Source organism: Hypomesus transpacificus, chromosome 19, assembly GCF_021917145.1.
Source record: "Hypomesus transpacificus isolate Combined female chromosome 19, fHypTra1, whole genome shotgun sequence".
In the NCBI taxonomy this organism is placed as follows: domain Eukaryota; kingdom Metazoa; phylum Chordata; class Actinopteri; order Osmeriformes; family Osmeridae; genus Hypomesus; species Hypomesus transpacificus.
Window position 1 is genome coordinate 14464133 of NC_061078.1, and position 14751 is coordinate 14478883.

At 42.4% G+C, this 14751-nt stretch overlaps 1 protein-coding gene across 1 annotated transcript; it reads right to left on the bottom strand.

The window, feature by feature from the left end:
- Nucleotides 1-879: 879 nt before the first annotated feature.
- aqp9b (aquaporin 9b) lies at nt 880-13489 on the bottom strand. The gene is made up of 6 exons (XM_047042541.1): nt 13336-13489; nt 11899-12025; nt 8031-8168; nt 6127-6245; nt 5092-5309; nt 880-3138 (listed from the first exon to the last, which is right to left on the bottom strand). Exons 1-6 carry the CDS (start codon nt 13435-13437, stop codon nt 2976-2978), a joined length of 867 nt encoding a protein of 288 aa, XP_046898497.1. The 5' UTR covers nt 13438-13489; the 3' UTR covers nt 880-2975.
- Nucleotides 13490-14751: the final 1262 nt, after the last annotated feature.

A 14751-nucleotide genomic window follows, 5' to 3' on the forward strand; every position in this document is an offset into this window, starting at 1 on the left:
CCAGCCTGTACAGAGAATGCTGACACTTTGCAGAGTCTTCCCACGGAACCAAACACTCGATGGGCTGTGATGTTTGTCTATGAGAAGATCCCTGTGCAGTTCGACCCTTAATTACACATTTGCTCAAACCATTTCACCGAGGACAGTTTTGAAAACCTGGGACAATGTAATGCAGGATTTGCTATGAAGCTGTTGCTGAAAAGAGGTTCTGTTCAAATACTAAATGGAACACTAGGCATGTCTGCTGCACATTGAAACAGCAACCTAACAGCTGGACCCAAATAGATACAGTGACAGTTTCTAGGCTGTCAAATAAGCAGGTCAACTTTAGGGAAGAGCAAACACAGGGCACCTTTGCTTTTCCAAACACAGACATAACTTGTTTGCAGTTTGCTCAAGCCTGACCCCTGTCACCCAGGGGTACAGAGGGAACAGCGGCCCTAGTCCCTCACTCATGATCATGGCCACATACAGCCTAGAACACACAGTCACCTGCCTTATCAGGGACGGTCACATGTCACATGTTTCTCACCGGAGATACTAGAGAACTTCTAAAACTGAGTTGCAAGAAGAAAGGGAGAGAAGAAAAAAATTTGAAATCATGCCTCATCTATTCTGTATGACATTATATAAACCTTTTCAATTGTCTCCTTTTAAAATGTTTTATTCAGTCCTCTGCACTCCGGTTGACTGAGTAGATGGTGTACTTAGGTAGTGATGGTGACCGATTTCCTGGTAGTTATTTCTGAAATGTTTTATAGGTGTTATTTATTGCCCTTGGCTAACAACAATATGTCCTATGTTAGCATGTGAGCCTGCAGTGTTTTTGTCTTGTCTTGAATCACCACAGAGAACGTGCAGCCATGACAGAACAGCAAATCCACAACAAGTATTTATTTTTGTAAAATCTACAGTACAAGTACGGTATAGAAATGTCAAAATTACTTTTACAAACAAGTATGTTTAGCACTTAAAAGGAAAATATTGTGTTAGCAGAAGTAGAATCAGAGAAATACATGTGTCAGTGAAAGTTCAGAGACAACTACAAACACATTTTTGCAAATGCTAGGACTAGACATATAGGAAAGTAAACCACTACAAAAACGATGATGCATTTGAATGGGAATACAAATTAATACTTCAAAGGCTTTATTTTTCTGCCTGCATTATATTTCTGGTTCACAGGTAAGCCACGTAAAGATCACATAATGTACAGTTGTGTGTTACAATAAGATCACAATGCAATGACCAGGGTCGGTAGTATCATCTCATTAATAGTGTTTCCACAATTTCCTTATAATTATGGACATTGAATTTTTGCACACTGATTTATTATTTAATATAATGATGTCTGTCAAATTAAGGGTATAGGTATCACAGTTAGTAGTAAAACTATAAATTATGTAATAACTTTTTTAATTAGTCTTAGCTGCATAAAGTCCCTTTCACCAGGTTCAAGAGATGAGCTAATGTTATTGCTACTTGACAAAGCCCTATCTGGGAGTTTGCTGTACCATGTAAAAATATGTATCAATAATGAAAAATATTAAGGAAGTGTCGTCCCTTACTATCAAACAGTGTCATTTGTAAAGAAAGTTTCCTATTTGGCCTAGGATCGCTGGAGTAAACTAATCTCTCAGTGGAATCATCATGTCATGTATATAGTTTCATGCAGGGTGGCTAGCTATTAAACGTTTCTGCTTTTCATGCCATTCTGACACAATTTGCGTGATGTGACATTTTCCAAGACAACTCAAACATTATATAAGAGGAAACAAAAGTAGATTACAATAATTTAGAAGCAGCACTTGTCACGACACACAGCTCTACGCTCAGAGAGACTTCAAACAGACCAGTGTGTGGCTCATTTCACACCGATTAAGGCTGTATTTTTCTGCATTCTATGTGGAAATATAAAAACTACAGAAGAGAAACAAGACTGAGCGTTAGAGAGCAAGACACAGAGATGTGTGTGTTCTGGTGCACATGCAGGGATGAAGTCCTGTGTCGCAGGCAGAGCGAAATCACACAACTGTGACAAATGCAGGGATGAAGTGAGGCATAAGAGGGGAACACAATCCAGAGAACATACCAGTAACCTAGCCAACAACTAAAAATATCCACGCTTACTCTGTACCATCCCTGACATCGCTGTGGCTTTTTTTTCTAAGTTTCTCAACAACTTACGTTACTACTTCTGACTGCCTGACAGCTAGGAAATAAGACAATTGGATAAAAACTTGGTAAACTTTCCACACAAATCTCATGAACTTTAAAATCAGTGCACACAGTCCTAACCCTTACAGAATAAAATGTAGTCCGTGTCAGGTGTTGATCTTATGGTGTCAGTGGAAGTGCACTGAGACTGGGGGAACTCAGGTCCCTTTGATAAAGATTTAGAATTTAATTTCGGACTGTAGCCTATTCATCACAGGATCACAGGGATTTATTTTTTGTACTGTAGATTGTTTGGCAAACATACAGAAACATTAATTTAAGTGACAGGACAATTTTCTAAGCATTCTTTACATCTTCATATGTGTGGAAATATAATTCACACCTCCATGCATGGCACATTCATTCGGCATGAATTCAAAATGAAAATAATTTTCAAAATGTATGTGAAAGGTTTTTCACTTCCCTGCTTCTAACATTAATGATGCATGTTGAAGCCCATATTTCATTTTTGATATAAATGTTGTAATGAGTGATAGTTTTCCTAGAACATTGAGTGATTTCATGAATGTGCCATGAATGCTTTGAAACTTCACTCCCTTCAGGTGAAGTACTACCAAAAATGTCTCACAATTTTGTCATAGAAACTTTTGGGATATAAATCTCCAGATATACACTGTTATGAGAGTATAAGGTAAACCTTTTTTAAATTAGGACTGAGAATAAAAAATAAACTCTCATTGAGGCAGACATTTTGCTTGCTGAGGGTAAAGAGAGTTAGGATGCCCTGTCGCTCCTGTTTAACTCATGGTGATCATCTCATATTTGTCCTTGACGTTGTTCTCCTCCTGTTTCTCGGGCTCAGGGTGGTGCAGCTCTATGAAGAGGAAGTAGATGGCAGCTCCTACCAGGCCTCCCACCATGGGCCCAGCCACCGGAATCCACCACCAGCAGCCTCCAGCACTGTGGACACACAGGACGCATGCAGGATCAGCTAAGGTACTCTGGGAAATATGGTTGACATCGTCAAACTGAATTCTACGTTCTAGATGTTTAATTTGTCCACCTAAGTACGAAGCCATGCTTCATCGGTCCACCTAAGTACGAAGTCATGGGAGGATTAACAACATAGTGGAAAATTGTGCGTGGGCACGAGATCAGCCCAAGTCCTGCTTGTTTATTTACAAAGGACGTCATCCTGGATAAGATGTAATCTTGGCGTCTCCCTAGCTTTTCTCTCCCTCTTAATCTCCTTTTTAGTCTACTGGTCAGTTTCTATGCATGATGTGGATCTCCGTCTCCGTCCACTCAATTCTATATTTGTTCATCTAATTGTGCTTTAAAGTTTAGCAAGGCATGTCGATAGCAGTTATTAGAGAGAATGATTCACCATAGCCCTGAATCACCTTTCAAAAGTCCGCTTGAGTCTTTATGTTCACTTTATGTTCCTTACTAAACACCTTATCCCCTCAGGACTAACGCTGACCCTGGTGGGGGTGGGGGGGGGATTAGCTCCTGTTGCTAGTAGTGACAGGAGAGACCCAGGTGATAAAGTCTGAATGGAGTTAGCCGGCTGACGCAGCCACACGCATAGGCATCTTTAGCTGCTAAGCATCCAGGAAGTGACTGCAGCCAGACGATAGGATGGAGGCAGTTTGTGGATTAGAGACTAAATTAAGGTGATTTGGCCATGAGATCTGTCCAGACAGGCAGGCAGGGACAGACACTTGGTCAAGTGGAAATGGCACCCAGCCACTGTTGTCCTTCACTTTCTACCAAGCCAGATTGGAATGAAAATATTTTTTTCTTTTTACCTCAGACAGTTCCAGCTGACTACGCTCTCTTCTTTCATTTTCTGTTCTCTCTTAGCACACGAATGTCCGCCGCACATTTCTACATAAACATCATGGTTACATATGATCTGGGACTTGGGAGATATTTCTTCAACCATATTTTTTAAAGGTCACATTAAATCAGCTTTGACATATACGGTACACTGTGTGCATTAGAGAGTAATAATCTTAAATCTATGCATGTAATCCTACATGAAACATCTGGTGGGCTGTGCTATGGTGAGCGTGGTGTTTAAGAAATCAAGTCAATTACTGTATTTGACCTTTAGCCGTTGGTTCTGTGAACACCCTCTACTGAGCAGCACCCCTAATAACAGCCCATGTTCTGTGACCCTGGTCTCTTATGTAACCTAGCCACCTCCCCTGGACACCTCACTTTGGTGAATGTATCCAATGCTCATATAGTGTGTATTTCCTACGGTTGGTAGAGAGAGATATTGAATATAATTCAAACCTCCATGCATGGCATGGAAAGGCAGGGTCTGGTTAATGACCACAATCGTGCCCTTTCAGTTACAAAGCATGGAATATTTATACAAGCAGAATCCTCCTCCTCTCTCTCAGCTTAAAGCCTTTTCCAAAATGCAGGCAATACACAGTGTTGTTGAAATATGGATGGAGATTGCCAGCAGAGCAGCGCTGGAGCAACAGACTTCCTGTTCCAGTTTCCCTTCCTGGAGGAGAAGGAAAGGAGGCCGGGTCACGTTGGTGGGTTTACTCGTGTCTGCTGCTCTGATGGAGCCAAGGCCTAAGGCATAATGTGCCCTGTAGCTCCACTAGACAGCAGGCAGGCACGATTAGAGTGGGGCTTTCCTGTCACACACATTCTCTCTCTCATCATCGTCTCTCATCCTCCCCCTCTCATTTTCTCTCTCTCTCGTCTTGTCCCCCCCCCCCCCCCCCGCTTTCTCGTTTTCACAAGGGTAATGAATCTTTCACAGCCTTACAGTAGATGAAGCTGTGCCCGCACCCCCAACAGATCTGAGGCCGAGCTTGTTGTGATGTCATTACGACGGGTGTCCTCCTTCCGTGTCAGTGTGAGAGGGTTTCATAGGGGAGCTACCTGAACACTTCCATGCCCCAGCCAGCCACGGCAGTGAACAGTCTCGGGGCCAGGTCACGAGCAGGGTTTATGGGGTAGCCACAGTTCAGGCCCATGGACACTCCGATGGCCATGATGATCAGACCGATGCAGAGGGGCTCCATCCCTTTGGGAGCACCGATGTTCTTCCCATCGGTGATGGCTAGGATGCACAGGATCAAGGCACCTGTTGCGATGACCTGGGATATAAGCACTCTTGTGTTAAAAAAGTGGCATGATGTGACATGATTCACTGCCATGTAAATACATTGAACACGTAAACACATAATGTACATCGAGAATTTAAGTTATATTGTGTGCTGTGATGCTGGAAAGGATATCAAGTGGAAGTCAGATAGAAGTAACAAGAGTATCTTGGTTTAGTTCTGAGCATTGTGGTGACCTGTGGCCTCGATTCTTTTGCCTAAGCTTATTATAAGTTTTCGCCGTTCAGACGATAGATGAGGCAGCTTTGGAGCTGTCACCATATGGCTGGACGATAGGAACAGAACCGTGTATCTTTTACAACTAATCTTCGAATGGGGTCCAGATGCATCGAGGATAGCTGGAAATGTTTACACCTATTACGGCGTTAATGACTTCTCTAATTCCCCCATTGAGAACCCAATAACTCCTCTTACCACACAAACATGAACGAGATGCTCTTTAACAGATGCATACACTGGGCATGTTCAGCTATGTTCAGCTAGGGTATTTCATACAGATGGTCTGTTTATAGCCCACATATAGCCATACTATAGCTGCCAACTACACACATGTTCACTGGGGATGTTCATTTGCATGACTGCACTAAAAGTGTGCTCAAGCATGAACGCTTATACTATTACACATTATCTGGCATAATCCACTTGAGGGGAGTACAACTTGAGTACTCTCTGGCTTGCACATTTCATTCAGAGAAGAACATGATGGGATATAGGATGGGATATATGATATATATATATCATATATATATATATGTAGGATATATGTAAGATGTACATCATGTGTTTTTACCTGATCTACGAATCCGTTGAGGACTGAGAGGTGTGGCGCAGGGTAGGATGCAAATATTTTAGCTGTAGCATTTGGCCCAGTAACTAACAGAACTCCATCTGTGTAGACCATGAGAGCATCTGTCGAACAGACATAAAGCGTTTGGCAAAAGCACTCCAATTGTCTCTTGTGTTCACAATATCTCGATCGGTAAATACAGTTTCCAATCACCCAATGACCTTGGCTTCACCCTGAATGGCACACAAAACACACAAGCTAAAGGGCTGTGTATAGATTAGTCATATTGTTGCTAACGGGGACAGCAATGATGACAACAACCCCAAGTACCACTCACCATAGTCTACTCACCGTCCAGAGTACGGCCACAGTACTCACCACAATACTCACCATAGTACTCACCATAGCAGGGCTCTCAAGTTTTGCAGACAGGCAAGAGTGACATTACCCGCGTCTCATCAGCGTTATTATTATTATCAGCGTTTTATGTTGACATTTGTTAGCGAATATAGGCTAACGTTACCTAGAGCAATTTGTGGTTGCAGACTTTGATGGTTTCTTTTTATGATTTTCCTACATCAGTGTCTTTAAAAAGAATAACACACCGCAGGTGACAAAATGCATGGTGTGCTGTATCGACCATCATTGTCCCCCAACCGTCGTGGTTGTGACTAACCTTAACCTCAACCTCTGCTACGACTCCTGGCCTTAAACTAATCCTAACCTCAACCGTCGTTGTGACGCCTAAACTCAACCGGGCCTCCCAGGCTGCAGCCGTAGAATGGATTTTAGTTTGTAGTCTAGCAAAAAAAAAACACGTACACCAAAGTAGGAAGGAGAAATAGCAGACCAGACAAGCTTTTATTTTGAAAAGTAGAGGCATGAGACGGGAGGGCATTAGACGGGAGGGCATGAGGCGGGAGGCTGCAGGCTGCAGCCATACACTCTTGAAGAAATTACAGGATATGCTTTTTTTCCATTGGTTGTTGCATTAAATCTTACCCAGATACAATGGTGCTATTTTCCGATTGGCTATTGTATAGACCCTTTCTTTTTTTTGATTGGCTGATAAGTGGCAGGCTCTACAAAGAACTCCAGGGGAGACGCGCGGCCAGAGGAATTCTGGTTGGGTGCTGCGGCATATTAAATATATTATAAATATTTTTTTTCAGCGTGAGAAATACAATGTGTGGTGGGAGGGCGTGACAAAAGACGGAAATGAGTGACTGTCATGCTCAATGTGTGACACTTGAGAGCCCTGCCATAGTACAGCCGCAGTATAACTATAATACTCACCATAGTACTCACTATAGTACAGCCACAGTATAACTATAGTACTCACCATAGTACTCACCATAGTACAGCCATAGTACAGCCATATTATAACTATAGTACTCACCATACTACTTACCATAGTACAGCCACAGTATAACTATAGTACTCACCATAGTACTCACCATAGTACAGCCACAGTATAACTATAGTACTCACCATAGTACTCACCATAGTACAGCCATAGTATAACTATAGTACTCACCATACTACTCACCATAGTACAGCCACAGTATAACTATAGTACTCACCATAGTACTCACCACAGTACCCACCATAGTTCTCACCATAGTATAGCCACAGTAAAATTATAGTACTCACCATACTACTTACCATAGTACAGCCACAGTATAACTATAGTACTCACCATAGTACTCACCATAGTACAGCCACAGTATAACTATAGTACTCACCATAGTACTCACCATAGTACAGCCATAGTATAACTATAGTACTCACCATACTACTCACCATAGTACAGCCACAGTATAACTATAGTACTCACCATAGTACTCACCACAGTACCCACCATAGTTCTCACCATAGTATAGCCACAGTAAAATTATAGTACTCACCATAGTACAGCCCATAGACTGCACAGGATCCAGCGAAGGCTCCCAGAAACTGTGCCACCACATAGACTGGGAACTTCCTGATGGGCAGCTTACCCAGGATCACCATAGCCAGAGAGACAGCAGGGTTGACATGGGCTCCTAGGACAAGCAACATGTTTAACCCACCAGAGCCCCAAAGCAGTGTCTATGTTTATGTACAGTGAGTTAAAGGCAGGGTAGGCAATGTTGTTGAGAAGCACTTTTTGTCCTGTTTGCCAAAAGTAACTTCACGTCTTGATAGCAACCAATATATCTAAAGGTTTGACGGTATTATGAAATCAATGGATGGAGGATGGAGACAAGACTTTCCTTTTATTTCAAGTTTCATGCATTGTTTGCAATAGTTTTTGACACCTGCCCCTCATACATGCAATGCAAAGAGAAAACAATAAAGGTCAGCATATTTAAGCGAGGATTGAGGTTAAGACAAAGAGGAACATTCCTTGGGTGTTCCGCTTCTGCTTAACCACATTTGGGTGTAGTGCTTCTTGAACAGCAGTATTCTTTTCAGCGTTTATAACAACTTGCTCAAATATTTCCATGACCTTTGCGCACTCTGCCCCTGCACTCAATGCGCATTACTGTCGTTTTGTGGGAGTGGATTTGAAGGGAGGGAGTGGGATATTTTGGTTTGAATTGTAACCTAACCAATTCCCTAACCACTTAGCCATCTGACTCCATAATAATCAACAAATTCTGCCACTTTATGAGACTCAGAACCGTCTTTGACTATGGGACGCCCACATAGGACCCGGGATGGAACCGTCCTCTTGTCTGGAGCCTTGTGGGTCTTGGGCAATAAATAAAACTGCCTAGGCCTAGGCACATCAGGACCAACATCTGCTTTTTGGTGATAAAGTTGGTGTCAAATAACTCCCTTACCATCTCCCTGATTCTATCCTGATTCTCAGGCTGGATATAGTGGGGTAACAAAGAATAATGTTTATTAATATTTAGTTGTCTATTGGCTTCCAGCAGATATTGGACCATTTGAGACCCTTTATCGGCTGATTGAATATTAAGATTACCATTCTTACTCAAGTCCTTAATGACCCCAAGATGTTCTGGGGTGAAGTTGGGCCTAGAAGAGGGCTTGGGCCTACATTTCTTAAATTCCATCAGGTCCTTCCTCATCAGTGTCTGTATAGGGTGAGATGCAGACCCCAAGTGGATGGTTCAGTAAAGGGCACCTGTGGAAACTCAATCTTATAACCAAATTGATCTAGAAGTTGTAGTGTCCTATGGTAGACATACAGATCTCTCCTGAGCTCCACTCAGGTAGGTAATTGCATTTGTCTACTATTAATTGGTTGAATGAACGGAGTAGAGACTGTTGTTCCTTATCTAGTCTGTCAGAGAAATTGATAATATGGATGTAGATCTCTGCATCGGGGAATCTAGTCTCACAGAGCTTTGTCAGGTGTTGCAGTTGTTTCCAGGTGGTGTTGTACTGTCTGCTGAGACAGTTGTTAAGGCCTGTGGACAGACTCACCCTCTCCGCATTCAGGTGAGGTTCTAAGTTTTTTAAGACCCCCTTTAGAATCACTAAATACACATTACGGTCCATTAAAGTATATACTTTATTGTCTACAGTATACACAAGTTAAGACTAGTCTAGAGATCCATCAAACATGATGTTGTTGTTTGCACTTATTGATAAAAGCAGTTTAATTCCAGATAGTTTGTAATTAAATGGAGGGATCAACACTTCTGAGCCCTGAGCTGTGATCTAGCAGTTGGGGGGGGCAACACTGCTGGGGGTATCGGCTACCCTCCAAATCCTTGGCCACAACAAACGGCTGAAACAGCCTGCCTGAATTGGGCCTGACATAATCTGTCGGGGAGATCTGCTTAAGACGCTCGTAAACTTCAAGTTTGCAGGGGGGCGCGGGCTGTGCCACACCTTCACCACGCGGGGGGTTAATTTGCTCCCACTGTCAATTAAAACCTGGGACGGCGCTAGTGAAAACAGCCAGCCTTGTGTTTGTCCGTGAGGCCTGCCTACTAGCCTGGAAGGCTGTAGAACTGGGCCGCCCCCACACCTGCCCCCCAGCTCCCCAGAGACCCATGCCCCAGTAAAGCTCATTAGTCCAATACCTGTGATCATCATCAGAGATGTGGCAGAACAGTGTGGAGGCTTCCCACGACCCCCAGGCCTGAATGGCCCAATCATGCAGCAAAAGCATTCTGGCTCATATACTAACCAAGCTAACCAGAAGAGGTGCATATACACTGACTGTGATCCAGTTACAGGAAGCCTGGAAAGACACTCTTCAAAGAGGGATGAAGAGACACTCTCTCTAGTATCTCCATTAAAGAGCTCTCTTGCTTGAGGTATTCTCCCCATTCATTATTGTATCCAAACCTAAGACATGATGATTCTCCAGCTATTTAACTAATTGATACAAAGAATATGCTCACACTCTGCCAACAGTGACTTTTTTCTAAGATGAGGGACCATTCAATATGGCTCACGTAACACACATATTAGCTTGTTTGCCAGCATTCAAACGATCCCCCAGGGGTAGGCATTAAAAGCTAATCGGAGCAAGGCTCTTTTTTTCCCCAAATGTGATGGAAATTACCACCGCTTTTTAAATGACAATCTATCATCCCATTACGTAAGGCGTGTGTGTGGGATAATGAAACCCTTGATTGCTGATTTAAAGGCGCTATTCACTTTCGCTCAGCAAGCCCTCGTAAGGAGTGGTGACATTTAGAAGCGATTCCTCCCTGTCCCTCTGTCTAACATAGCTGGCTCTCCTTGCTGTAATCCCTGAGGAATGCTACCTAATAAAGCCAGAGCTGGACATTAGGACACCACACTTCCCGCCTTGTAAACCAAGACTGCACACCTCAAGCCTCTGACACTGAGAAGCAGCCGGGCAGAAGAGAAGTGTAATCAAGCAGTAGCACATGGTTTTATCTATAACCTGTCAACCCCCTCCTTTGCTCCTACCTACTGATGCATGCATTGAGTACAGCTAATCACTGAACGACAGTGTAAAATAGGATAGTAGTACTGAATGGCAGAATAACATATCTGTATTTCTACAATCCATTACGGTATGATGACATCAAATAGGAGATGAGAAAGAAGTATTGATTTGTGATTGCACTCTTATACAATCTCTGGGAATCAGTGAGTGTGAACGCTCATGGAGCTAATGCCCACAGTGAACTGGTTATTTGCCATCTGTAATGTCCATGGCTGGGCCAGACATCCATTGTTCAAACATCCCAGCAAAGCAAAGCCGTCACATGCAAACAACTAGGGATAACCTTTGAGTTCTGCTCATGTTTTTAAATCCAATATCCCACATGATTGTGATTGGAAACTGTTGGATAGAAAACATGTGTTCCATATTAGTGCCCTGTGTATTTGTGGCCGAAAGACGACAAACTGATGACAAATACAAAACAAGATAAATGCAATGTAAACGTAACTCACACACCAAACTCAGCATTGTTGTGACCCTGTAAAGGCAGGATGTATGTACCAATACCTCACCACTCCCTCTGCAGTCAGTAGACATGATACAACATTTCCCCCACATCAAGTTCAACCCAGAGTTCAGATTGGCATTTGGAGGATGTGAGGTAGAATAGTTTTATATGTGGGAAAGGATATGATTAGTAAAGAGCTCTCTCACAGAAGGCTGTATCCTCTCAATACGTTGTGAACATAGGGGAGTAGCATATGGAAGCATTTACACAAAGGTTTTTAAGGTTGTCCCCCGAATGTACCCACGCCACTTAAACTCGTTTTTATTATTCTAGTTGTGCAATTTGAGCCTGAATCAATCTGTTCTTGAAGTGTGTTATTTACCTGACACTCCCCCAGCAACGTAGACAGCCATCATCACGCCCAGAGTGAAGCCGATGTGGATGGTGAGGGGCTCTCCCAGAGCCCCCTTACTGAGCACCGTCTGGGCCACTGAGCCACACCCGAAGAGCTGGGACACAACACAACAGACACAGGAATATAAACACACACACACAGACAAATACACTCAGACACACACAGACACACAGACAAATGCAGGCACACACATGCAGGCAGACAAATACAAGCAGAAAAAGACACACACAGTCAGACACACAGACAGACAGATACGGACAGGGACACAGAGGCAAAAACACATTGGCTGGAAGAAGAAAGACTCCTTGTTTTGAAATGCTTAATTATGCCCATAGTTAGACTGGCCTGTTCCTTCTAATTAGGAAGCATTTTAGATCAATAGGTCCTCCCCGTCCCTTGTAGGAATTCCAGAGAGGTTGCCCCATTTTCTGATGGAAAACAATGAATCATCCATTTTCAGGGTAACAACACAAATCAATTAAAACCAAAGTGTTCAAAGAAGGGCGACCATCCAAAAATAGCTGAATCTGTTGTGGAGACAGGATTAGTGCATTAATGTGGAGCCACAGACCACAGAGCCCCTATAAGCTTGTGATGAGACTGAGCTGCTGCAGACTTGAGCTGGGCCACTCAGTCACAGAGGTGAACCTTCCCAGGTGACAGGTGGAGTGCAGAGGACAGACTAGGGAAAGGAGCTGCCTTCGGATAATCAGCATGGCCAACAGCATGGCCCTAACAAGACAAATAAATACAAATAAAATGTGTGTTTGTAATATTGACTCGTGACCTGAATTGAAAATGTGGTCATGGTGGTCTCTCGTTGTCTTTAAGAATATGTTGGTCAATTCACATCTTGTGTACACTTTATCTATTTTCTCTAATATGAAGGCATTAAACAGACATTGTGAGAGTAAAGAAATTACCATTGACCAATTGATGGACGTCCCAATGAACTACACATGAGCTAACTAAGAAACCTAGTACTGAACATATGTGTGTGTTCATATATTCTATGCATATTAAATATTACAGACACAGTAAGATCCCACATTATATGCAATGGACATGTTAATAGGTGTGTTGTATTTAATGTGCTGTTTATTTCAAAAGAAAATGACAAGCTACCAATTTATATTTCATATCACTCACTTGTCAATTTAGTCTCAAAACGTCTAAATTATCACCCAATCACTTTATATGGCAGAATTATGGATGAGCACATCAAAGAGGATGCTAATTTCAGTCTGGATTTTTTCCTCAGCAGCAAAACATATTTATAAAAACATATCAATTATGTCGGATCAACTCCCTGGGGCTCTTTTTGACATCTTATTATCATGCTGAAGCTTTAGGCTAGCTATTAAGTGAAAGCCAGATGATGGAAGCAAGTGCACAGATACTTACTATTAATACAAATATTCCCAAAAACTCCGCCAAGAACTCTTTGATGATATCCTGCCTCAGGGCGCATCGCTCCTTTAATTTTCTCTTGCTTTCTTCTTCCATATTTGTGCAGTTATCTGATGTCTTACTCTTGTCAGTACAGACAGTTGACGAGTGTGAGCGTGTCTCTAGAAGATTAAGATATAGACTCACCCCTCCTCCCTCCCACTGGGCGCTTCTATCATGTGCGCCCTGGCATGGCACGTTAATCTATTCGCTTCCTTCAACAATGTTGCTAATTATCACTTCCAATTGGTATAGGCTACTCTATGAATCGATGGCTTTGACACAGTCACAGTATGTTCTTTTTTGTCGAATGTTCTGGAGAATTCGGAAAATCTTTCATTTGTACATTTTGTTTGTTATAACTTTATTGCAATAGGCCACCATAACTGAACGAACGAAAACGTGATTTGATAGTTTGATTCGTTTAGTTAGCCTATTGATTATTTCGTTTTATTAGTTCGTTTGTTTAATTAAACTTAATAAGGAGGATACTTAATAGGGATTCAGGTGGCTGAGCGGGTAGAGCATCGGGCTAGTAATCTCGATTCCCGGCCAGTACACATGACGTTGTGTCCTTGGGCAAGGCACTTCACCCTACTTGCCCCGGGGAGAATGTCCCTGTACTTACTGTAAGTCGCTCTGGATAAGAGCGTCTGCTAAATGACTAAATGTAAATGTGCTATGAGGCACACGTTGCTTTATTTCCTCTGTAAAAGTTGTTTTTGTTTCTTGGATAAATAAATTGTGAAAACATAGTATGCTAAAACATGAAAACATAACACACCCATATTAGTGTGTTGCGTGCAGAAGGGGAAAGCAGGATGGGTCAGGGGTGAATCCAGGACCATTGAGCCAAATTCCCACGCTCTTTTTAACACGCTTTTTTATCCAGAATTTTAAATCAAATAATTGTATTTCTTAATTGGTTTTCTTTATAAATCTTTTTGAAAGGAAAACAGTACCTCCTTTGCGTGTTTTTATCTGATCATGTCCCTACCTGTATCTGTGTTTCATAGCTGCTTTCATAAAAACAGACAGTCAACCACTGCCCTCTTCTGAGTGTATTGCGTTAACGCTATAATGATGGGTCATTAGACCAGTTCAATGAATCAGATAGGGCACTTATGGCAAAACAAATTTGGGTCACGTTTTGGTCATCAATTTTACTTACGTTGGGGCATATGTGTGACAGCTTCCGCTTCCAAGTCGTGACCTGGGGCCATCATTTGAAATAAAAATGTTTGCCAGCATGCCACACGATATTTCAAAGTGCCTGTACTATATCCACCACCTCGCAATAGCGTATGGGGCCGAACTTGGAACCGATTCCACAAACACACACACACACACATACACACCAATAGCTTTACG

What these genes read in the sequence shown, in the direction of transcription:
- aqp9b (XM_047042541.1), bottom strand. Translation starts at nt 13,437, where the DNA reads ATGGAAGAAGAAAGCAAGAGAAAATTAAAGGAGCGATGCGCCCTGAGG. An exon ending in CGTTGCTGGGGGAGTGTCAG is followed by an intron (nt 8,169 to 11,898) that starts GTAAATAACACA and finishes TGCTTGTCCTAG; the next exon opens with GAGCCCATGTCAACCCTGCT. An exon ending in TCAACGGATTCGTAGATCAG is followed by an intron (nt 5,310 to 6,126) that starts GTAAAAACACAT and finishes CTTATATCCCAG; the next exon opens with GTCATCGCAACAGGTGCCTT.